The 25,154-nt window shown below is 49.9% G+C and overlaps 1 protein-coding gene across 1 annotated transcript in view; it reads left to right on the top strand.

Annotated features, from left to right (window-relative positions):
- TPR (translocated promoter region, nuclear basket protein) overlaps positions 1–25,154 on the top strand; it is a 294,162-nt gene that overhangs the window by 54,579 nt on the left and 214,429 nt on the right. The window contains exons 8-9 of the mRNA XM_088453921.1: positions 10,785–10,865; positions 12,462–12,549. Of these exons, the coding sequence (XP_088310047.1) occupies positions 10,785–10,865; positions 12,462–12,549 (169 nt within the window). The remainder of the gene's footprint in view (positions 1–10,784; positions 10,866–12,461; positions 12,550–25,154) is intronic.

Here is a 25,154-nt window from a genome sequence, read left to right as displayed (position 1 = left end):
AAATTTTTGATTCACAAACCAAATGGGTCACGTCGCCCTATCCTGAATCTAAAGTCTCTCAACAGATGCATCTATGTGCCCAAATTCTGAATGGAAAGCCTACGGTCAATTATACTGGCAAGGGAGCCTGGAGATTTCATGGTCTCCCTGGACATATGGACATACAGGATGGTTATCTGCATGTTCCTGTTGTACGGTCTCGCCAAGGATTTCTGAGAGTGGCTATAGATCAGCAACATTACCAATTTTGGGCTCTACCCTTCGGGTTGGCCACAGCCCCTCGGGTGTTTACCATGATAATGGCAGTCATTACTGCTCCTCTCCAGACGACAAGGAGTCTGGATACTGCCATATTTGGACAACCTGATATTGGCACAAACTTACGAGATGTTACAATGTCCTCTCCAGATGACGACAAGAGCATGGCTGGATAATCAATTGGAAAAAGTAGTCTTCCTTCTCCTATCCAACTCACCATATGGTGCACTTAGGGGTGCTGCTGGATTCTCTGGGACAGAGGATTCTTCTGCCAGAGGAGAAGATTGCAGCACTTCAATCTCGGGTGCACAGTCTACTTTGCAAGCAGGAAGTATCAGTTCACTTGGCAATGCAGGTGCTGAGCTCCATGGTGTCCACATTCGACATGGTGGCTTATGCCCAGTTCCACTCCAGGTTCCTGCAGCAATGGATTCCTTCTCATTGGGGTGGTCAGTATCATCGGATAAAGTCTCAGATGATCCACATCTTGCCAGAGGTTCGACTTTCCCTCGTTTGGTGGCTGCAGACTCATTTAGACAAGGGTCGCCCATTATGGGTCCCAGAATTGGTACTCCTCACCACGAATGCAAGTCTGCGAGAATGGGGAGCGGTGGCAGGTCATTGCTCCTTTCAGGGAAGATGGACGGATCAGGAAAAGTCACCTACAGATAAATGTTTTGGAGCTACGTGCAGTGCACAGAGCGCTCATTCTGGCACAGGACCTACTTCAGGGCAGGCCTGTCCAGATTCAGTCCGACAACGTGATTGCAGTGGCCTATATCAATCATAAAGGAGGCACACTAAGTCCGGCGGCCATGAGGGAAGTGGCAAACATTCTGCAGTGGGCAGAATGCCATCTTCCAGCAATCTCGCCAATATTCATCCCAGGAGTCCTCAACTGGGAAGTGGACTTCCTAAGTTGTCAGGACATACACACCGGAGAATGGGCTCTTCATCCGGACATCTTCCAACTCCTGGTGGACAGGTGGGGACTACCAGATGTAGACCTCATGGCATCACGTTACAACCAAAAGGTCCCCAGGTACGGGTCTAGAACAAGGGACCCCTCAGCCGCCTTTGTGGATTCTCTGGCGGTGAGATGGAACTTCAGGTTGGCATACCTGTTTCCTCCAATCTCCCTCCTCCCAAGGGTCGTCAAAGTTCAAGCAGGATAATACAAATTGCTCCTGCCTGGCCAGAAGACATTTGTTCACCAATCTGACATGTCTATCCATTGGCAGTCCATTTCCACTGCCTTTATGACTGGATTCACTAGTGCAGGGTCCCTGTCTATATATGGATTTACCTCGGCTGGCTTTGACGGCATGGCTCGAGTCTTCCGTCTTAAGGGCCAAAGGTTTCTCTTTCTGTGATCCAGACGATGCTTAGGGCAAGGAAGCCGGCTTCGGCCTGCATCTATCACAGGATTTGGCATTAATTTATTTATTTATTTTTTCTTTAGGGTCATATTTTGCGTGGAACACAAAGTTTTCAGGGTCTCGTGAATGCTTGCTTTTTCTTCAGGCAGGTTTAGACTTGGGTCTTTGCCTGGCTACCCTGAGAGTTCAGGTTTCTGCATTGTCAGTATGGTTCCAGTGCAGAATTGCTCCCCTGACAGATGTTTGAACATTTTTGCAGGGGGTTCTCCGTCTGCAACCTCCATTTGTCCCTCCGGTGGCACTGTGGGATTTATCTTTGGTTCTCAGGGCACTGCAAGCTTCTCCTTTTGAGCCCTTGGATAAAGTGGACCTTAGATGGTTGAGAGCGAAGACACCTTTTTCTACTCTCTCTTTCCCCAGCTCGCAGAGTTTCTAATTTGGCAGAACTGTCATCTCGCTCTCCATATTTGATTTTACATCAAAATAGAGCAGTTCTTCGTACTAGAGAAGGTTATCTTCCAAAGGTGGTATCCCATTTTCATATTTATGAAGAAATTGTAGTCCCGACCTTTTCAGTCTTCAGAAGCTTCCTTGCATGTGGTTCGTGCCCTACGTATCTACGTAGATTGTACCAGCTACATCAGGAAATTAGATGCGCTCTTTGTTATGAGTTTCACAAATGAGGCTGGTCAGCTAACAGACTTTGGCTCGATGGTTGTGTGTGACTATATCTCAGGTCCATACACAGGCTAATCTCCCTGTCCCGAACAAGGCGACAGCACATTCTACTCGGTATGTGGGACCATCATGGGCGGATGGACATGGAGCCTCGGTTGAACAGCTGTGCAAGGCGGCCACTTGGTCTTCTGTCCATACCTTTTATAACATTTTTATGCATTTGATACTTTTGCCTCTCAGGATGCTTCCTTTGGGTGCTCAGGAGCGTCCCCACCCTTAAGGGAACTGCTTTAGGATGTCCCCAAGGTAGATCCTGTGGACCCTATGGACCCTGAAGAAGAAAATTAGAGTTATGGTATAACATAACTCTGTTAACTTTAATATTTTTGCAATGGAGCCTGGCTATTTTATGGTTTCCCTGGACATTCAGGATGCAGATCTACATGTTCCCATTATGTCATCCCACCAAAGATTTCTACGTTTTGCTGTCCTGCAGCAACATTACCAATTTCAGGCACTGCCTTTTGGTCTGTCGATGGCCCCTCGGGTCTTTACCAAAATTATGGCAGTCATGATGGCTTACCTAAGGCGTCAGGGTATCTGAGGAGGAGGAGATTTCTCCACTCTACGTGGCTTACTCTTTCCTCTTCATCGGCTTGGTTAAAGTTAAACTGAGGTCAGGCGGGGTATAAAGGGGGAGGAGCCAGGTTCTTATACTCTAGGATTTAAAGTGCCAGGCTCCACCCACCACCCTCAAGTGTCCCCCATGGATTTGGAGAAATTTATTTAACTGGTAAGTACAAAAATCATAATTAGAAACTTTTGTCTTACATTTATCAAAGATCTATAATTGGAACTCCAAGTGAGCTGAGCAGACTTCACAAAGTCCAAAGGATGTATTTGCACAAAGAAATAGTATACCGCCCCTTACAATACGCATACTGAATGCACTGACTTCCAACAGTCACTGCAGTACAATTTATAAGTTCACATTCAAATAGTCCTTATGGAATAAGATCATTGGATACAGGCAGGGATCTGTATATACTCGACGTCGGATAGGTCAGTTCCCTCTTCTTTGTGTGTGAGCAGCCGGCTCTTCATTAGTCAGAGGGCCCCACCGAAACTATCCGAATTCTGGAATTCCTTTGTCTTACAGTATTGGGGAGAGGGGGAAGTTTCAGCTTAAGCACATTACATTGCTTAACTGCACATAAACAGGATCTAAAACATTCTAAATCATACCAATAAAATGTGTGTGTATGTGTGTATGTATGTATGTATGTATATATATATGTGTGTGTGTTTCTACTTCAGGGTCCATAGGGTATCCACAGGATACCTTGGGATATAGGTGATGACGTCAGGCATCGGGCACCATAGAGTTAAGTTTCAGCCTCCCAGGATGCACTAGGGTCCCCCTCCTATACCCCGCCCCCGAGCCAAGGCATCTCAGCTTAGTTTGGTGCCCGGCCGGAGTCGGATGCACCTGTTAGAGGGGGGCCATGAAGAGCCCCTGAAGTTTCTTCGATGCAGCTGTGGCTGCACATCTGGAAGTACAGCATGGACAGTCAGTCCTGACGTCCATGCTGTCTTCCATACACCCCCGCCGGTACCAGAACGCCGGTACCGATCCGGGGATGCTGGCAGGCATCTGGGGTCACAGCTAGCGGTGACCCCAGATGTTTAGGACCATGGCCAGAATCAAGGGGAACAACAGGTAAGCAGCGGGGTCTCGCGGTGGGTCCCCGCTGATACATGGTCCACAGTCCCCAGGCAGGGGGCTCCCTGGGGACTGGCTGCAGCGTGGAGCCAGGTACTAACCTGCGCTTCCACTACCCCCCTGGGACAACAGGACCGCGGCAGAGCGGTAGCGCTGCGACGTCCCAGGGGTTAAATGCATGCCAGGGGAGCGCGCCTTCCCTGTCTCACAGCCGGCGCCTCCCCCGCTGCACACGGCCCTCTGCTCTAGCTGACTGGTCCTATGTCGGCGCTCCTCCCCCAGGCCGGCCTCCTCTCTGCTCCTCGGTGGCCATCTTTGGAAGAAGCATGGTGAGCGCTGATGAACGGTGGCATTGCGGTCTGGGTCCCCCTGCATACCTCTCCTCCGTTGGATAAGGTCTGTGTATGCAGCGCTGTGTCCTACCAGGCTCTGAGTCTACGTAGTTGAGGATCAGCGCTGATAGTGCAGGAATTGATTTCTTTGCATTGTATGTGACCTATGCTAGCGTCTGCTGCCTGTACTTTCATTTTCTTCTGTCAGCATTTAACTGTCCCTGATCTTTCTGCTAAAGCCCTTGCGGTGCGGTGCTTGCAGGGTGGTCTCACACTATACTGAGTATCAGTGAGAGGGGTCACATACTTACCATTATGTCTGAAAGTGACTTTCCTCTCCAGCTTTTATGTACTACATGCAAGGTACCTATAGCGGAGGGGGACGGTAGCGCGGAGGGGCTATGTCGGCAGTGTTATGCATTGTCGCGGCCAATTACGGTCATGGCTCCGGTACAGGAGCCGCCCTGGGCTTATTTCGCCAAAGCGCTTACAACCCTTGTGGGCCAGTTAGCTCCGCAGCCTGCCTTCACTCAGATGGGATTGTCCCAGCAGTCAGTGGTGTCGTCACCCATGCAGGGCTTCCCGAGACAATTGATGGTACCCCACAGTCTCCCTATTTCCCCTCCTCAGGTCTCTCATGAGCCTGCGTGGGTTAATTCGTTAACAAGCTCTGTACAGCATTTGTCAGAAGTGTTGCAAGGGGAGTCTGTGATGCGGCCTCACAAGCGGCCGGGGGCGTCTGTCTGCTCCTTATGAGGATGATGACGGGACGTCCGATGATGGAGAGATTCTAGATCTTTCTGACCAGGAACCTCCCCGTCCTAAAGAGTCGGACGCTAAGTCTAAGGTTTATATACCTGGCCTTATTCGTGCAGTCCGTACTGCTTTAGTTATTGAGGATGAGGAGCCTCCGGTTTCAAAGTCCAAATACGCCTTTTTCAAGGATGTTAAAGGAGATGCCACAGTGTTTCCTCTTTCGGGGCAATTAGTTGACCACCTAGAGGAAGCGTGGAAACAGCCAGGCAAACTGTATCAGCCTCAAAGGCGTTTAGCAGTGGCGTATCCGTTTGTGGACAATTATTTTGCCAAGTGGGAATCTCCGCCACAGGTGGATTCCCATGTGACACGCCTGGTCCGAAGTGCTACGTTGCCCATGTCCTCCTTAAAGGATGCCACGGACCGTACTGTGGAAATCTGCCTAAAGTCCGTTTATTCCCTTGCGGGGGGGGGGGGGGGGGGGGGCGCAGCTAGGCCGGCTATGGCCATTTGTTGGGTAGCCAGAGCTATGGAGGGCTGGTCGGATACGTTGGAGGCGTCCTTCGATTCCGGCTGAACAGACCGAGTTGATAGGCAATCTCAGGGATTCGGCCACTTGCATTAATGAAGCGGCTTTGGATATCAGTACCCTGACCTCACGGATTTCTTCGGCTGCTGTGGCTGCTCGTCGCACGTTATGGTTGCGATCTTGGAAGGCGGACGCTGATTCCAAAAAGGGCCTGGAAGCCTTGCCCTTTAACGGAGAAGTCCTATTTGGTCCAGATCTGGACAAAATCGTAGCCACGCTGGCGGCAGCCAAATCGGCATGTCTCCCGTCTGCTGCAGTTCCGTCCAGCTCAGGTACGTCGTCCTTTCGGCCTTACAGGGCCCAGGGTAGGCCTAAAGCACAATCTTTTCCCCGACAGGCTGGCCCCAAAAAATCGGCCAAGCCCCGGAAGCAGGCCTGGAGCACCAGGCGTCCGGCTCCTAAGCCAGATGACAAGCCTGCGGCCTGACGGTCCGGGCCTCCTTTTGGGGGATCCCACAGTGGGAGGCCGTCTGCTGCAGTTTGCCTGGTGTTGGTCGGTCACCACGACGGACACTTGGGTTCTCTAGGTGGTTTCTCACGGGTACGCCCTCTCCTTCCAGCATAGACCCCCGTCTCGATTTTTCACCACGGGCCTACCATCAGACCGGAACAAAGCCTCGGAACTGCGGAAAGTTTTGCACACTATGCTCCAGGCTGGAGTTATAGTGCCGGTTCCATTCTCCCAGAAGGGCCAGGGTTTCTATTCCAATCTTTTTGATGCAGAAACCCAAAGTCTTTGCGGGTGCCGAAGTTTCGGATGGAGACCCTGCGGTCCATCATTCTGGCGCTGGAACCTGGGGACTATATGGTGTCCTGTAGAATATAGGGATCACATAAAATATACCTTTTATTAAAATATTACTGCCAGGCAAGAAAAAAAAAACCACACATACATAATGAAATAGTGCAAAAAAATCTTATTGTTCAATACTATCCAGTCAGAACTTCTATACCCCCTTTCTCCCAGGCAGAAGGGAGGGACGCTTCCTATTACTGAGCAATTGTGCATTATATTGTATATCATAACGTGGTGATCAGCCTTTTAATTGCGTTCTATATTTTCTTTGTTTCACTTATTTCGCCTCACTTTAACACGTGAAGATTTACTTCACATATGCACTCTTGTACCCATTTGATATGTTTTGTTTGCATACAAGGTATGTCTCCTCTATTACATTGATTTACATCGATTTAACCCTATATTACTAGGAGGGATTTATCTCAAACATTATCTGTGTTGAATATTATCACAATTATATACTGTATATCACTAATACTAATACATTACTAATACTACCTGAGGTATAGGTGATGTCCAGTTGTGAACAACATATCTTATTTTTGTATTTTACTGGTTTTTTTTTTTGCACTATTTCATTATGTATGTGTGTTTTTTTGTTTTGTTTTTTTCTTGCCTGGCAGTAATATTTTAATAAGTTAAATAAAAGGTATATTTTATGTGACCCCTATATTCTACTGGAGTGTGCCCCGCTACAGGAGTCCTTTTCCCTCTTCTTTTTTACATGTTATTCATACTCTGAGGGTGCACCTCCTTTCTAGTAATTGTAACATCTAACTATTTCAGTGGATTCTCCTGTGCTATTGTTTCTCCCCCATTACCCAGTTTTCTCCTCTTTCCCTTGTATAACGTAGACTATATGGTGTCGTTGGACATACAGGACGCTTACCTGCATGTCCCTATTCTTTCGCGCCATCAACAGTTCCTCTGGTTTGCAATAGTTCCAGGCGTTGCCTTTTGGCCTGGCGACAGCACCGCGTGTTTTCACCAAGGTGATGGCGGTCATGGCGGCTTCCCTGCGGCTGCAGGGAGTCCGCATGTTACCATACTTGGACGACCTTCTCTTGGTGGCAGGATCTCCAGAGCTCCTTCTGCGTCACTTGGACCTGACCATTGCGGTACTGCAACGGCGCGGCTGGTTAATAAACTGGCAGAAGTCCACACTGATCCCGTCTCAGCGGATTCTGCACCTCGGAGCCTTATTGGACTCCGGACAGCAGAGGATCTTTGTGACGGGGGAAAAGATCTCTGCCTTGCAGTCGAGGGTACGCAGTTGTCTGCAATGCCGCCGGGTGTCTCTGCACTCGGCAATGAGGTTACTGGGCTCCATGGTGTCAGTATTCGACATGGTGGAATATGCCCAGTTTCACTCCAGACCTCTGCAGCACCTGATCCTGTCCAAATGGAATGGACTGCCTCAGTCTCTAAAATCCCAGACGATAGTGCTCACTCCAGAGATTCGCCTGTCCCTTGCCTGGTGGTTGCAGACGACCCATCTCAAGAAGGGTCGTCTGTTCTGGATGGCGAATTGGGTCCTGTTGACAACGGACGCCAGTCTTCGGGGCTGGGGAGCAGTTTCGGGTCCACACTTGTTCCGGGGCAGGTGGACTCCGGCAGAAGCAGAGCTTCCAATAAACATCTTGGAACTCCGAGTGGTTTTCAATGCTCTCCAGCAGGCACATCGGTTTCTCCAAGGTCACCCAGTGCAGGTCCAGTCGGACAACGCTACCACCGTGGCCTACATAAACCGGCAAGGAGGAACCCGAAGTCGGGCGGCTCTCGTAGAGGTGTCTCGGATTCTGGTATGGGCGGAGCGCAATCTTCTGGCCATATCAGCTGTCTTCATCTCTGGAGTGCTAAACTGGGAGGCGGACTTTCTCAGTCGCCAGGACGTTCATCCGGGGGAATGGTCCCTGCACCAGGACGTTTTTCAACTGCTGGTGGACAGGTGGGGTCTTCCAGAGATCGACCTCATGGCGTCCTGGCACAACAACAAGTTGCCGGTATACGGGTCTCGCACAAGAGACGAAGAGGCGTCTCTGGTGGATGCTCTGTCCATCCGGTGGACGTTCCGGTTTGCTTATCTCTTTCCTCCGGTTTCCCTTCTTCCACGGGTAATCCGGAAATTCAAACAGGAAGGAGGGACGCTCCTGTTGATAGCTCCTGCATGGCCCAGACGGCACTGGTTCTCAGACCTTCAGGGTCTGTCCGTGGACAGTCCTCTGCGGTTACTCCTCCGACCGGACCTTCTGTCACAGGGTCCTTGTCTTCACCTGGACCTGACTCGGCTGTCTTTGACTGCGTGGCTGTTGAGTCAGCCATGTTAAGGTCCAGGGGGTTTTCCAGCTCTGTAGTGCGAACCATGCTAAGAGCTCGGAAACCGTCTTCCGCGAGAATATACCATCGCGTGTGGCATACGTTCTTCCAGTGGTGTCGACCGAGAGGTTATGCACCGCGGAAGTTTCGTCTGTCTCGTGTACTCTCCTTCCTACAAGCGGGACTAGACCATGGGCTTCGCCTAGCTTCTTTGAAGGTGCAGGATTCTGCCCTGTCTGGTTTCACCGTAGGATTGCTACAATCCCTGATGTCCGCACCTTTATGCAGGGCGTTCTGCGAATTCAGCCGCCCTTTGTTCCACCTGTTGCGCCTTGGGACTTGGCTGTGGTCCTGAGGGCTCTCCAAGGACCACCGTTTGAACCACTGGGCTCAGTGGATCTTAAATGGCTAACAGCTAAGACTGTTTTCCTTCTGGCCATCGCTTCGGCCAGACGTGTTTTCTGATTTAGGGGCTCTCTTGTAGACCCCCTTTCTTGATTTTTCATGGGAACAGGGCAGTGCTACGCACTCGTCCTGAATTTCTTCCCAAAGTTGTTTCCCAGTTTCATGTTAACGAGTAAATAGTTGTTCCGGCCTTTAACTCACCTGGCCTTTCAGTGGGTGAGGCCACTTTGGATGTTGTGCGGGCCTTAAGGACTTGTGTTGACCGCACTTCTTCGTTTAGGAAGTCGGACGCCTTGTTTGTCCTCTATGGCTTCCGTAAAAAGGGTTGGCCTGCTTCAAAGCAAACTTTGGCAGCCTGGATCCGTATGGCTATTTCTGAAGCTTCTCTTCATGAAGGCCTGCCGGTTCCTCCTTCTGTGAAGGCTCATTCCACTAGGTCTGTGGATCCTTCGTGGGCAGCTCGACGTGGTGCCTCTGCAGTCCAGATCTGCAAGGCTGCTACGTGGTCCTCTGTCCATACCTTTGTGAGATATTATGCGTTTGACACCTTTGCATCTCAGGATGCTACCTTCAGGCGGCGGATTCTCCTTTCAGCACAGGAGCGTCCCCACCCTTAAAGGATACTGCTTTGGGACATCCCCAAGGTATCCTGTGAATACCCTATGGACCCTGAAGTAGAAAATATGAGATATGGTAAGAACTTACCCTTGTTATCTCTATTTCTACGAAGTCCATAGGGTACCACAGGACTACCGCCCTGTCGCACCTGTGCTGCAGATGGGCTTTGCTCTGGTCACCGGTTTTTCCGTCTCCCTCTGGTGAGAATGTGATTCTTGTGTGTATCCAGATCTTTCTTCTCTCTCTTCCTTCTCCTCCGGCCTATGGCTTGGTACCTAACTGAGATGCCTTGGCTCGGGGACGGGGTATAGGAGGGGGACCCTAGTGCATCCTGGGAGGCTGAAACTTAACTCTATGGTGCCTGATGCCTGACGTAATCACGGATACCCGAAGGTATCCTGTGGAACCCTGTGTGTGTGTGTGTGTATATATATGTATATATATATGTATGTGTGTGTATATATGTGTATGTATATGTATATATGTGTATGTATATATATATATATATATTATATAATTTGTTTACAACAGATGCAGCATTTACCTATAATACAATATAAATTAAATGCTGATTAAAATAAGACTAAAAATCAATATATAGTTATGTAACATTATAAATATACTTAAAGTATATTTAAAATAAGAACTTTATATTAATAATATTCCATAACCGCACGGTGTGATTTCTGCAGGGTCACCAAAGTTATCCTATTGGAATACAGAGCAGAACAAGCCCAAGGAATGGTGCAATATTATGAATCATAATAACATACAATCAGATTGACCAATCAGTAATTTGTAACCTATATAAGTACATACCTTCATCCAAAATATCTATCTTTAACACATTTGACATAATTACTTTGCTCGTGGTAATACCAAATTTGTTGTCCTCGCATTTTCAGTCTTCAAACTTTTGTTTTTACTTTAGGCAAAGGATCAGCAGGCAAGTGTGGCAGAGAAGTTTCACAATGAACTCAAAGCGAATGTTAAGCTATGTAACCTCTATAAGGTATGAAGGACGCTAGTAAAATTTGAACACTTAGTCCATAATTGTGCGTCAATTTTAAAGTGGAAATGCTAGTTGATGTGATTGTAGTAGTCACTACCAATACAGGTTGGCGGAAATGTGTATTATTTTTTTGGTGTTGTACGCGTATGTACAAATGTGTATAATTTAGTAATTACACTCATCTGATTGGTATACGTTTAGGAAGCTGGCGGACGGAATGCCGACCGCCGGCTTCCAGACAATTTAATCCCGACGAGGAGCAAATGACAGGCGTCTAAATCTAGCAGCCTGTAATTTTACAGAAGCTGGGAGACCTGCGCCCGGCATCCCGATCGAGCGGATGCCGCAGCGGACAGCCACAGGGGGAAGGGGGGGGTGTACAGGGTTAGGTTTAGGGCACCTGGGGAGGGGGAAGGGGGCACTTGGGGTTAGGGAGGTTAGGGTCAAGCTAGGGGGAGGGTTAGGTTTAGGCGGCGGGGAAGGGGGGTTAGATTTAGGCACAAGGGGGGAGGTTAGAGTTAGGCACCCTAAAGGAGGGTGAGGGGGAAAGATAGGTTAGTTTATACTTACCTAGGGACGATCAGGATTTCCTCCTCTGTCGGCCAGCCGCTGTCGGGATTTGAACCGCCGGCCCGGGGTCCAGCGGTAATTCATACCGATTCAATCTGATTATCAGTACCCTGTACATCATGACTCTGATTAACCCTTAAGGACCATTGCCTGACTGGAGTCCTAGAGAGCTGTTGGTGATACAAGCACTATGCTGGTTTCTACTTCAGGTGTTTGGTCATTGCAGGTTGCAGTGTTCAACTTCTTAAATACAAATAATAATTTCTTGATCTTGAAAACCATTGTGCTCAAACAACCTTTCAATACTATTAATTTTAGCCGTGAAACTTCATTACGAGCCCATTATTTGCTATCCTTTTTTTAAAGGGCTTTTTTCCCCCCTTACCTTTTTAATATGAGAAAATACAGTTTAATGGAGAGCTCAAAAATCTGTGCCATGTAATCGATGGGCTCAAAAACGTGCTGATCTGAAGAAGAGCAAGAATACTTTTTCATGTAGGGAAACGTTAGCACAGGGGTCCTAACTGTGGGCTGGGAAACTGAGAGGATTGAGCTGGCAACAACTGACAAGATGAATTAACATTATGGGGGGGAATTAAATTAGTCCGAATAAATTTTCTCACGTGAAAAACACCCATTTTGCTCAATTTCAATTAGATCCCGTTTTTATTGTGCGAAAAGTGATCCGGATTAGCACAAAAACACATAGAATCAGTGATAAGTTCACCAACCTGTATTTTTACTGTCGCGAAAACTGGCTATTTATCGTGCATTTTTTATTTTTCTCTGAACATGCTGAGGTCCCAACAAAAATTCTACTATTGTAGCTACTGGCAGCTGTGTTTCGAGGCCGATTTCATATTTCTGGGGCAATATATATATATGCCGTGGTAATTGTCGCCCCCACTCTCCATCCGTCCGTCCCCCCCCGATATTGGTGCTTCTCATTTCATCCTCAAATTTAAAAAAATGGCTAAATTAAAAATATGTTGACAGTGGCATAATACTCCATTTATTTTGTTGTAGAGTGCTGCTGAAGACTCTGAGACAAAGAGTGCAGAATTAACCCGTGCAATGGAGGAACTTCATAATCTTCTCATGGAAGCAGGCAACGGTAAGTGTTATTTTTTGCAAATCCTTTCTGTAGACATTGTATTGTCTCTTGCCTTCAAATATATAGTTGTGTAAAAATATTGAATCCTGATTGTATGGCCGGTGTGTGCTCTCATAGACACTGAATAGCCTAGCTTTTTAAAACTTACTTTACACAGTCATGTGTTCAATTTGTGGGCTGAAATTATAATTGAAAATAGAACCTATCCATTCACTAGTAATCTGAGCTGTCTGAGTTGCACGTATGTCCAAAAGCGGACACATCTAGAGGTTTTTTTTTTTTTTTTTTTATTGGTAAACTGTACATGCGTCGCGCAAGGCATACCTTGACAGAGGCTAGGGAAGCGGCAGGTTCTCACTGTCTGTGAAATGGGCATTGGCTGGGCGGCTATCTTGTGGACTCACGCAAGAGATCTCTCTTGTGGGAGTCTCATGAGCATGTGCCAGTGTTCTATGCTAGTCTGAGGTGTGCGTGTGACTGGATGCCTGTACCAGACTGCTAGTTTTGCACCCAACATGGGGTAGATGTAAGCACCAATACTAATGATAGTAGCAAATGGAAAAACAGTAGGTGATGCAGCTCTATGCCTAAAGCCATAAGGTTTTTGGGACAAGTTGGGAAAGTTGGCTGCAACAGCATTCCTCACATGTGACATTTCTGTGTGCAAATCAGAATCTGGTCCTTGGGTGCATTGGTTGTTTACAGCCTATTCACAACCAAAGAGACTCAGTGATGTCCTTCATTATAAATATTAGAAAAAAAAAGTATTTAGTGGAAACAAATACTTTTTTCTACTTCATGATCCATAGACGGTCCACAGGATGACCTTGGGGTATAGGTGATGCAGAGTCCTCCGAGCACCTTACAGAGTAAATGTTTCTCCCAGGATGCAACAGGTCTCCCTCTATACCCCGCCCCCGGGCCGGAGGCTCCTCAGTTTCGTTGGTTGCCCGGCCGGAGTCTGGTCACTGAACACGCAGCGGGGCTGTTGCTAAACAGCCCCTGAAGTTTGAAGATTCATACTGCCGCGTCGTCACCCCGCTGGCACCGAGACGCTGGTACTGATCCGGGGATCTCGGCGGGCCTCTTGGGTCTTGGCTAGCAAGGATCTCTGAGGATCCCTAAACTGCGGCTGGATGCAGCAGGTAAGTCACATGCACCGCGGTGGTGCGTGCTGAAATCGCATTTTTTTTCCTCCAGGGTTGGGGATTCCCTGAGGTTTGGCAGCATGTGGGACCAGGCACTGAGTCTTGCGCTTCCACAAATCTGCCTGGGACAGCGGGCTGGAGTTGGCGGGAACGCTCCAGTGTCCTAGGGGTTTATCACTGGCCAGGGAGGCAGCCATCCCTGTTTTACAGCTGGCTCCTCCCCGCTACACAGCATGCCTTTCCACTGCAGTCTGGCTGGACTGTGACGGCTTCCCTTCCGGCTCCACCACCCCATGAGTTCTTCGACGCTGATTTCTCCTGGCTGCATGTCGCAGATCTCGGTGGGCGGTGCGGAGTACGGGTCACCCTACATACCACTCCTCCTGTTGGTGTTCAGTGTATGTAGCACTTTGTCCTACTAGACCAGAGGTTCCCAACCACGGTCCTCAAGGCACACTAACAGTCCAGGTTTTAGGTATAGCCATATTTGAGCACGTGACTTAATTAGTTCCTCAGTTTATTTGATTTAAGCATCTGTTAATGTGCCTTGAGGACCGTGGTTGGGAACCTCTGGTCTAGTAGGACAAAGTGCTACATACACTGAACACGAACAGTCCAGGTTTTAGGTATAGCCATATTTGAGCACGTGACTTAATTAGTTCCTCAGTTTTATTTGATTTAACCATCTGTTAGTGTGCCTTGAGGACCGAGGTTGGGAATCACTGTACTAGACGCAAATTCTCTGTAGTTGACTAGTAAGTGCCATTTAAGTGCAGGTATTGTTGTTCTGCATTTGTCTGGGACTGTATGCTACTTCTGTCTGTCTGAGTTTCTCTTTCTAATAACTTTTGCTATCCCTGTACTTATTCTGCTATTCTGACCCATAGCACTGGTGTTGTGCGGGTGTGACTAAAGTCGCACGCTGTGACCTTATTATACATTCACATCTATACAATGGTATCCTCTTTATTATGTCTGGCAGTGAAAGTGATATTTGGCTCCTACTAAACTGCTCTGTGTAGTGTACAACGGTGTTAGGGGCGGGAGACATAACCTCTGAGGAGTTATGTTTGTAGTGTTATACCCCTCCAGGTCCCTCTGCGGCTTCTGCCACTCAGCAGGAGCCGCCATGGGAATGCTTTGCAAAGGCACTATCAGCCATTGCGGGGCATTTGGCAGACCCTCCTGGGTTTCCCCAGTTTAGTTTTCAACAGCAGCAGAACCTGCTGCAACAGTCTACACCCATGCAGGTGTTTCCTCCTCAGTGGGTTAATACATTTCCCGCTGTGTTGCAAAATGCGTCTGAGGTATGGCATAATGACACACCCGTCAGTAGACCAGCTAAAAGGGTCCTGCTGTTGTCTCAATATACTCTGTGTGATGACGACGATGTATCATCTGATGATGGACTGCTCCCCGATGAGTCTAACTCTGATCTCCCTCTTCAGGAGACAGTCTAAGTCAAAAATACACATTCCAAGTTTGATACAGGCTGTGAAGGCAGCCCTGATCATTGAGGAGGATGACCCTCCTGCGCCTAAGTCTAAGCATGCATATTTCGTGGAAGAAAAAGGGACAGACTATATTCCCGTTGTCTGATCAACTGGTGAATTACTTGGAGGCAGTTTGGAAAACGCCAGGGAGGCATTATCAACCACAACAGCGTCTAGCCTCTGCTTATCTTTTTGCTGAGAATTATTTTACCAAGTGGGAGACTCCACTTGCTAAAAAGCGCAATGCTACCTATGCCTTCCATATCGTCCCTGAAGGATTCTACAGATGGGAAGGTAGAGGTCTGCCTTAAATCTGTTTTTTTTTTTTTTTTTTCTTTCTCTCTTTCCGGGGCTGCGTGCAGACCAGCTATGGCTATTTGCTGGGTGGCTCGGGCCATGGAATGTTGTGCTAATATCCTGGAAACATCCTTGGCCCCAAATGCTACCAGACAACAGCTGAATCTTGTGGGAAACCTCCGATTCTGCTACCTGCATAAATGAGGCAGCATTGAATGTTAGCTTGTTAAATACCAGGATTTCTTCTGGGGCCGTTGCGGCTCGCCGCTCTTTGTGGCTCTATTCTTGAGGGCAGATGCGGACTCCAAGAGGGAGTTGGAGTGTTTGTCTTATGATGGAAAAGTCTTGTTTGGCCCTGATTTGGACAAGATTGTGAATACCTTTTTAGTAGCAGCTAAGTTTGCTTGTCTGCCTTTTGCTCTTGTCTCTTCGGGGGCTCGGACTTTGTCTTTTCGGACCTATCGGGCCCCAGGTAAGACTAGAACTCAGTCCTTTCCCAGGCCATCCACAGTCAAGAAATCCTCCAGGTCTAAGAAGCAGGCTTGGAATACCAGACGTCCGGCTGCCAAGCCGTATGACAAGCCCTCCACCTGATGGGACGGGTCTCCTCCTGGGGGACCCCAGGGTGGGAGGCCGACTACTTCAGTTCGCCCAGTGCTGGTGCCAAACGAACACAGATTCCTGGGTGAGGGAAGTGGTATTTCTGGGGTACGCCCTCTCCTTCCACAAAAGGCCTCCCCATCAATTCTTTTGCATAGGACTTCCGAAAAACTCGGACAAGGCTTTGGCCATTTAAGAGGTGGTACAATCCATGCTGCAGGCAGGGGTCATCGTACAGTTCCCGTTGTCCCAAAGGTGAACAGTTTTATTCCAGCCTTTTTCTAGTCCAGAAACCAAACTGTTCTTACCGTCCTATTCTCAATCTCAGGTTACCCAGGTTCAGGATGGAAACCCTACGCTCAATTATACTGGCTATGGAACCTGGGGATTTTATGGTATCCCTGGATATTCAGGATGCATACCTGCATATTCTGATTGGTGAGTTGAAACAATGTTTTCTCAGGTTCGCTGAGCCACAACAAAATTTCCAGTTTCAGGCTCTGCCGTTTGGTCTTGCAACTGCACTTTGGGTGTATACAAAGGTCATGGCGGTAATGGCAGCCCATCTGTGGCTGCAGGGGATCCGCCTGTTACTTTACCTGGACGACATCTCTTACTGCAGGCAGGGTCCCCAAAGGTGCTTCACCATCATCTGCAGCTGACGATATCTGTTTTCCAGATACACGGGTGGTTGATCAATTGGAAGAAGTCCTCACTGATTCCGTCTCAAAGGATGCTCCATTTGGCAGCTCTGTTGGATCCACAACAGCAAAGGATTTTTCTGACAGCACAAAAGATCTCCACTTTGCAGACGCGTGTACGCAGATGACTTCAGTGTCGCCTAGTATCAGTCCACTTAGTAATGCAGTTACTGGGATCTACAGTGTGAATGTTCGACATGGTGGAGTATGCCCAGTTTCATTCCCGGCCTCTGCTGCAATCTATCTTCTCCCAGTGGTACGGATTTCCTCATCATATACGGACTCAAATGATGGTGTTCTGTCCGGAGGTGCGCCTGTCTCTGAATTGGAGGCTACAGACGTTCCACCTCACCAAGGGGCATCCCTTTTGGAACTCTGACTGGGTCTTTCTAACGATGGACGGCAGTCTTCGTGTTTGGGGCGCAGTGACAGGTCCTCACTTTTCAGGAAAGGTGGACCTCAGAGAAGTCTGCACTACCAATCAACATTTTGGACCTTCAGGCAGTTTTCAGGGCCCTACAACAAGCCAGGCTGCTGCTTCATGGAAAGCCCATGCAAGTGCAGTCAGACAATGCCACGATAGTGGCTTACCCAATCCATCAAAGATGAACTGTAAGTCAGGAGGCAATGACAGAGGTGTCAAGCATTCTGACATGGACGGAATGCCAACTACCAGCCATATAGACGGTGTTCATTCCAGGTGTGCTGAATTGGGAAGCTGACTTCCCCAGCCGTCGCGACGTACATCCCGGGGAATGGTCTCTTCACCAAGAAGTGTTTCAGCTCCTTGTGGACAAATGGGGCCTTCCAGACGTGGATCTCATGGCCTCTCGACTAAATCACAAGCTGCCACAGTACGGGTCCAGGACAAGAGGCGCCAGAGCTCTTGGTGGACACTGTCAGTCAAGTGGACCTTCCACTTTGTGTACCGGTTTCCTCCAATCTCACTTTTTTTCCTCGTGTTCTTTGAAAGTTCAAGCAAGAGGGAGGCATGGTCCTGCTGGTGGCCCCTAAGTTCATGGTACTCAGATCTTCGGAGTCTCTCCATCTACATTTCGTGGCTGTTGCCTAAACGTCTGGACCTGTTGTCTCAGGGTCCTTGCCTTTACCCGGATCTGGGTCGTCTGTCTTTGACGGCGTGGCTCTTGAGACATCCCTCTTAAGGTCCAAGGGTATTTCCAGCTCTATGGTTAACACCATGCACAGAGCTCGTAAACCTGCTTCTGCTAGAATTTACCACAGGGTATGGCATACCTATTTTGAATGGTGTCATCAAAGATGTTATGACCCCCCCGGTGTATAGGATATCCAGAGTGTTGGCTTTTCTGCAGGCGAGTTTGGACCTTGGTCTCTGCCTTGCTACACTGAAGGTCCATATCTCGGCCCTTTCACTGTGGTTCTAGCGAAGGATTGCTCCTTTTCCAGACATCCGCGCTTTTCTGCAGGGGGTCCTTCGTATCCAGCCTCCCTTTGTCCCTCCTGTAGCGCCTTTGAATTTGGCTGTTTTCCTTAGGGCCCTCTCTTTGAACCACTGGGTTCAGTAGACTTCAAATGGCTTACTGCTGAGACTGTTTGTTTTTCTTCTGGCCATTGCTGCTGTGAGAAGAGTTTCTGATTTGGGGGCTCTCTTGTTCCACATTTCTAGTTTTTCACAGGGACAGGGCAGTGCTTCAAACTCACCCTGGGTTCCTTCCTAAGGTGGTCTCTAGTTCCCACATTAATGAGGCAATTATTGTGCCGGCCTTTTAACTTCCCAGACCTCGGCAGGGGAACGCTCACTGGATGTGGTACGTGCACTCAAGATTTATGTGGATCGTACCAGTTTTCTCCCGGAAATTGGACTCCTAGTTTGTACTTTATGGTTTCCACAAGAGAGGATGGCCAGCCAATAAACAAACTTGTTTGCCTTTCCAAAATTTTGTCTTTCTTATAGGTAGGCTTTTGATCTGGGCATTCGCCTTACTTCCCTGAAGTTACAGGTGTCTGCCCTCTGTCTTATGTCATCGCAAGACAGCTCATCTTTTTAAACATTCCTGCAAGGAGTCCTACAGTTTCAGCCACCCTTTTTTTTTTTTTCCCCTAGTGACACTGGTGAACCTGACCTTGGTGTTGACTATACAAAAATCCCCATTTTGAAATATTCAATTCTATTGATATGCGTTGGCTAAAGTGGAATTGCTTCAGCCCGCAGAGTATCTAACTTAGGAGCGTTGTTCCTTCCCGACTGCGCTGTTCTCTGTACCAGTCTGGACTGTCTCTCAAAGGTGCTATCACGTTTCCATATCCATCAGGAGATCGTGGTTCTTTCCCTTTTCTACTTCAGGGTCCATAGGGGTCCACAGGGTGACCTTGGGGTATAGCTGGATCCTCGGGCACCACGGAGTTAGCTTTCAGCTGCTCCCAGGATGCACTTGGGTCCATCCTCCTCTATACTCCGCCCCCGAGCCACAGGCACCTCAGTTTAAGATGGTGCCCGGCTGGAGTCGGGTCACCCTGCGGGGTGGGCTGCAGGAGCAGCCCCCTAAAGCTTTTCATTTTTTATTTAACTAAGTTACATTTATTTTTAATACAGTTTTTCTCCAGAGCGGCAGCGATGGGCTGTCTGTACAGACGCCCACGCTGCCGCTCCTTCTCACTGCTGGCGCCGCGACGCCAGCACTGAACTGGGGATCGTGGCGGGGGAAACCAGAGTCTGTACTAGCCGGACTCTGGTTTCCCCCGGGACTGCTGCCGGACAGACCGGGGGCGGTAGCGGCGGGCTCCCCCTCCAGTGGAGGCATACCCCGCCAGACCACTAGACCACCAGGGTGAATAAACGGCAAGCATGATGCCGGCAACCCGGGGGTTAATAGGCTAGCCAGGGGAGGAAGCCTTCCCTGTCTAGCGGCTCCTCCCCTCAGCTCAGCGCGCCTTTCAGCTAGTAGTCTGGCGTCGCTGAGCTGTAGATACTCGGCCACTCCTCCTCTGAGGTCTCCAGCAGCCATTTTCTCTGTGGCAGCGCAGATCTTCAGGGAGCACGCGGACCGGTCCCCCTGTGTACCTCTCCCCCGACAAGGACAGTGTACACAGCACTATAGCCCTCCCAGACACTGAATCTAGGCAGGTTGATTGTAGTGGAAAGGTGCAGTGAGTATATCTTCCTGCATGGTATGTGACTTTTGCTAGTGCTGCCTGTCTGTGCTAATTTCTACTTACTGTCAGCCTATACCTATCCCTTTCCTTCTCCTACAAGCCCTACAGGTGTGCGGGGGAAGGGTGTTTCTACTGACCTCACTTACATAGATAACTTATTTGTGAGGTCCGTCACATACAGTTGTGTGCTACACAGTACCATATTGTGGGCTGTTGTCCAGCACACTGGTGAGTGCGCACGTTTTCTTATGTCATAACTGTATATTTAATTATATAGTCTGTCATGTCTGAGGAGGAGATTGAGCACTCCGTGGCTCCGGTATTGTTCTCAGGCGCTGTTCTGCAGGAGTGGATAGGGAGGATTTGTCACAGGACGGCCTGTGCGGACGGTGCCAGGCGATCCCTGGTACGTCTAAACCTCCTATGTCGCAGGAGCCACCATGGGCGATGTTTTCCCAGGTGCTGGTGTCCATCGCGGACCGTCTGTCGGTCCCGACTGCCGTCCCTACTAGGGCGTTGCCCCAGCCTTCCAAACCCCCTTTCCCCGGGTGTCCCACAATTATTGCAGACTCCCCCGGGGTCTCAGTCTGTTGGTCCCTATGCGGGGTTGTAAATGTATATACAGTCCACCCCTGTGGCGCAGCAGGCTGTGGTGCCGTTTCAGGCTCCTGTGGCAGCTACTCCACCCTGGGTGGATGCGCTTTCCCACACTGTCCAAGATTTGGCGGCAGCATCTTCGGCTTTTCAGTCGATGTTGTGCAGTGACGTGTCCTCCAGGGCGTCTAAACGCACAGTTATGGTGCAGGCTGCGCATTTTTCGGACTCTGAGGGGTCCTCGGATGATGGCGAGGTGCAGGATGACTCAGCCTCAGATGCCTCAGTCCAGGAGGTAGACACTAAGTCTTCCATCAATGTGCAGGCTCTGGTTAGGGCGGTGCGGGCCTTTATTCTGATTGAGGATGAGGCACCCGCTCCCAAGTCGAGGTATCCTAGTTTAAAAAAAACTAAGGTTACTTCTGCAGCGTTTCCCTTGTCTGATCAGTTGACGGATCACATGGCGGTGGCCTGGCAGACGCCCAGTAAGCGATTCCTGCCACAGAAGCGGTTGGCGTCCAATTATCAGTTTCCGGAGGCGCATTGTAAGAAATGGGAAACTCCGCCTGCGGTTGATTCCCATGTAACACGCCTCATCAGGAGTGCTACTTTGCCATTGCCGTCTATATCCTCACTGAAGGATCCTACGGACAGGAAGGTGGAGACTGAAGTCTATTTATTCTTTCTCTCGGGCTGTAGCCCGGCCGTCCATGGCCATCTCCTGGGTGGCCAAGGCCATTGAGGGTTGGGCCAACGCCTTGGAGGTTACGTTTACGGATGATGCTCCGGATGTAGAGAGGGCATTGTTAGGACAGATGAGAGATGCTGCTTCCTACATTGGAGAAGCATCTTTGGATGCTAGCCTGCTGACCTCTAGGGTTTCGGCGGCAGCAGTGTCTGCTCGCAGATCCTTGTGGTTGAGGTCTTGGAGAGCAGACGCTGATTCAAAGAAAGGCTTGGAGGCCTTACCTTTTAATGGAGAGTTACTATTTGGTCCGGACCTGGACAAAATAGTAGATATCCTGGCAAAATCCAAGTCAGCCTTCCTCCCTTCAGCTACGACACCTGCTAAGGTCCGGAGCTCGGCCTTTCGCTCCTTTCGGGTTCAGGGCAAGGCAAAGGGTCAGTCCTTCCCGAGGCAGTCCGCAACCAAGACCGCCTCAAAGCCAAAGAAGCAAGCCTGGAGTGCTAGGCGCCCTTCTTCCAAGCAAGAAGATAAGCCTTCAGCATGATGGGATGGGCCTCCCTCTGTGGGACCCCAGAGTGGGAGGCCGACTTCTTCAATTCACCCAGTGCTGGCACAATAACACCACGGATGCCTGGGTGCGAGAAGTGGTCTCCCAGGGGTACGCCCTGTCTTTTCGGCACATGCCGCCTCGCCAGTTTTTTTTTTTTTTTTTGCACGAGTCCTTCTCAGGGCAAAACCAAGGCCTTGCAGGTTCAGGAAGCCATAGAGGCCTTGCTGACGGCGGGGGTCATTATACCCGTACCACAATCTCAACGTGGGATGGGGTATTACTCTACGCTGTTTCTGGTGCAGAAACCCAATGGCTCTCATCGCCCCATCCTCAATTTGAAGTCCCTGAACAGATTTCTCAGGGTTCCCAAATTCAGGATGGAAACTTTGCGTTCCATCATACTGGCGATGGAACCGGGGGATTATATGGTCTCCCTGGATATCCAGGACGCCTACCTCCATGTGCCTATAGCAACGTCACACCAACGGTTTCTGCGGTTTGCTATTCTCCACAACCGCTACCAATTCAGGGCTCTACCCTGTGGCCTCTCCATGGCACCAAGGGTATTTACCAAGGTGATGGCGGCTCACCTTCGGAGCCAGGGGATACGGTTGCTACCGTATCTAGATGACCTCTTCTTTCTGGCAAGCTCCCCGGAGGTACTGATCCAGCATCTCCACCTGACGGTCGCTTGTCTACAGGCGCACGGGTGGTTGATCAACTGGAAGAAGTCCTCTCTCATCCCATCACAGCGGATGGTTCATTTGGGGGCCCTTCTGGACTCTCGTCAGCAACGGATTTTTCTGACTCCAGAGAAGGTCTCCTCCTTACAGCTGCGGTTTCACAGTTGTCTGAGCAGGGGCAGTGTGTCGGTGCACTCAGCGATGAGTTTTGGGGTCCATGTTGTCGGCATTCGACATGGTGGAGTTTGCCCAGTTCCATTCCAGGCCCCTGCAGAGGCTGATTCTTTCGGAATGGAACGGATTGCCACACAGGATCCGCTCTCAGATGCTGGTGTTGTCCTCGGAGGTGCGTCTATCCCTGGCCTGGTGGCTACAGACTGCTCATCTCCTCGAGGGGCGCCCCTTTTGGATCCCGGAATGGGTTCTGCTCACGACAGATGCCAGTCTCCGGGGTTGGGGGGCGGTGACAGGCTCCTTGTCACTTCAGGGTCGTTGGTCGGCGGAGGAAGCGATTCTTCCCATCAACATCCTGGAACTGCGGGCAGTGTACAGAGCCCTGCAGTCATCCAGCACCGCTCTTCACGGAAGGGCCGTTCAGGTGCAGTCAGACAACGCCACCACGGTGGCGTACATCAATCACCAGGGAGGGACTCGCAGTCGAGCTGCGATGTCGGAGGGGTCCCGCGTCCTGGCTTGGGCGGAGCTTTATCTTCCAGCTCTCTCGGCAGTCTTCATCCCGGGAGTCCTCAATTGGGAGGCAGACTTCCTCAGCCGTTACGACGTGCATCCCGGGGAATGGTCGCTTCATCCAGAGGTATTCCAACTACTCGTGGACAAGTGGGGGCTGCCAGAGCTGGACCTGATGGCATCCCGTCACAATCACAAGCTGCCAGTTTACGGGTCAAGGACAAGGGACGCAGGTTCAAGTCTGATAGACGCGCTGTCGGTGAAATGGCTGTTTCGCCTGGCTTACTTGTTTCCTCCGAAATCTCTGCTGCCTCGGGTCCTGCGCAAGTTCAAGCAGGACGGAGGCACACTGATCCTGGTGGCCCCAGCGTGGCCAGAAGGCCGTGGTACTCCGATCTGTGGAGCCTGTCCATCGACGCTCCGTACCTCCTACCTCAACGACAGGACCTGTTGTCTCGGGGTCCCTGTCTTCACCCGGATCTGGGTCGACTATCTATGACGGCGTGGCTCTTGAGACAGCCGTCCTGAGGTCTCGGGGCTTTTCTTGCTCCGTTATTACCACCATGCTGAGGGCGCGCAAGCCTGCTTCCGCGAGGATCTACCACAGAGTGTGGCACGCTTACTTTCTGTGGTGCGAGGCCAGAAGATATGATCCCCAGGTGTTCCGGGTTTCGCGTATTCTGGCTTTCCTTCAGTCGGGTTTGGACTTGGGATTACGTCTTTCCTCACTGAAGGTGCACGTGTCTGCTCTGTCGGTGTGGTTCCAGCGCAGGATTGCTGCTATGCCGGACGTACACACCTTTTTCCAGGGTGTTTTAAGAATCCAGCCTCCTTTTGTGGCCCCGTGGGATTTGGCGGTGGTTCTTCGGGCCTTACAGGGTCCTCCTTTTGAGCCCTTGGAGTCAGTGGAGCTCAAGTGGCTAACTTTTAAGACTCCTGCTTCTGCCAGGAGGGTTTCAGATTTGGGGGCGCTTTCTTGTCGTCCACCTTTTCTGATTTTTCATCAGGACAGAGCGGTGCTTCGCATTCGTCCTGATTTCCTGCCTAAGGTGGTTTCCAGGTTCCACATTAATCAGGAAATTGTTGTACCAGCCTTTCAGTCGCCTGATCTTTCGGCTGGGGAGGCTTCTTTAGACGTCCGTGCACTCCAGGTTTATGTGGACAGGACTAGTTTTGTGAGGAAGTCTGATTCATTGTTTGTCCTCTTTTTTTTTTGTTTTCACAAGAGGGGTTGGCCTGCCAACAAACAGACTCTAGCCCGTTGGCTTCGTTCTGTTATTATTGAGACTTATATGCAGGAGAGTTTACCTGTTCCAGCCTCTGTTATGGCTCATTCCACTCGGTCTGTGGGCCCTTCTTGGGCTGCTAGCCGTGGCGCCTCTGCTGTTCAGCTGTGTAAGGCGGCCACCTGGTCTATCATTCAGACCTTTTTGAGGTTCTATGCGTTTGACACCTTTGCCCCTCAGGAGAATCCGGCGCCCAAAGGATGCATCCTATCAGCACAGGAGCGTCCCCGCCCTTAGTTGGACTGCTTTGGGACATCCCCAAGGTCACCCTGTGGACCCCTATGGACCCTGAAGTAGAAAACAAGAGATATGGTAAGAACTTACCTTTGTTATCTCTGTTTCTACGAAGTCCATAGGGTCCACAGGGCACCCGCCCTGACGCACCTGGCTTCATGTGGGCTCTGTGACTGGTCACCGGTTTTCCGTCTCCCATTTCTGTGAGTATGGTTCTTGTGTGTTCCAGTCTTCCTTCTCTCTGTTTCATCTCCTCCTCCGGCCTGGGCTGCTTACCAACTGAGGTGCCTGTGGCTCGGGGGCGGGGTATAGAGGAGGATGGACCCAAGTGCATCCTGGGAGCAGCTGAAAGCTTTAACTCCGTGGTGCCCGAGGATCCAGGATCCAGCTATACCCCAAGGTCACCCTATGGACTTCGTAGAAACAGAGATAACAAAGGTAAGTTCTTACCATATCTCTTGTTTTAACTTCGGATAGTACTAACTCTGGTCAAACTCTGCTCACATTGGATG

Source organism: Taudactylus pleione, unplaced genomic scaffold (genome assembly GCF_031769625.1).
Source record: "Taudactylus pleione unplaced genomic scaffold, aTauple2 ptg000602l, whole genome shotgun sequence".
NCBI lineage: Eukaryota > Metazoa > Chordata > Amphibia > Anura > Myobatrachidae > Taudactylus > Taudactylus pleione.
The sequence above is the reverse complement of the archived record's forward strand: the minus strand, read 5'-3'. Positions and strand labels throughout refer to the sequence as shown.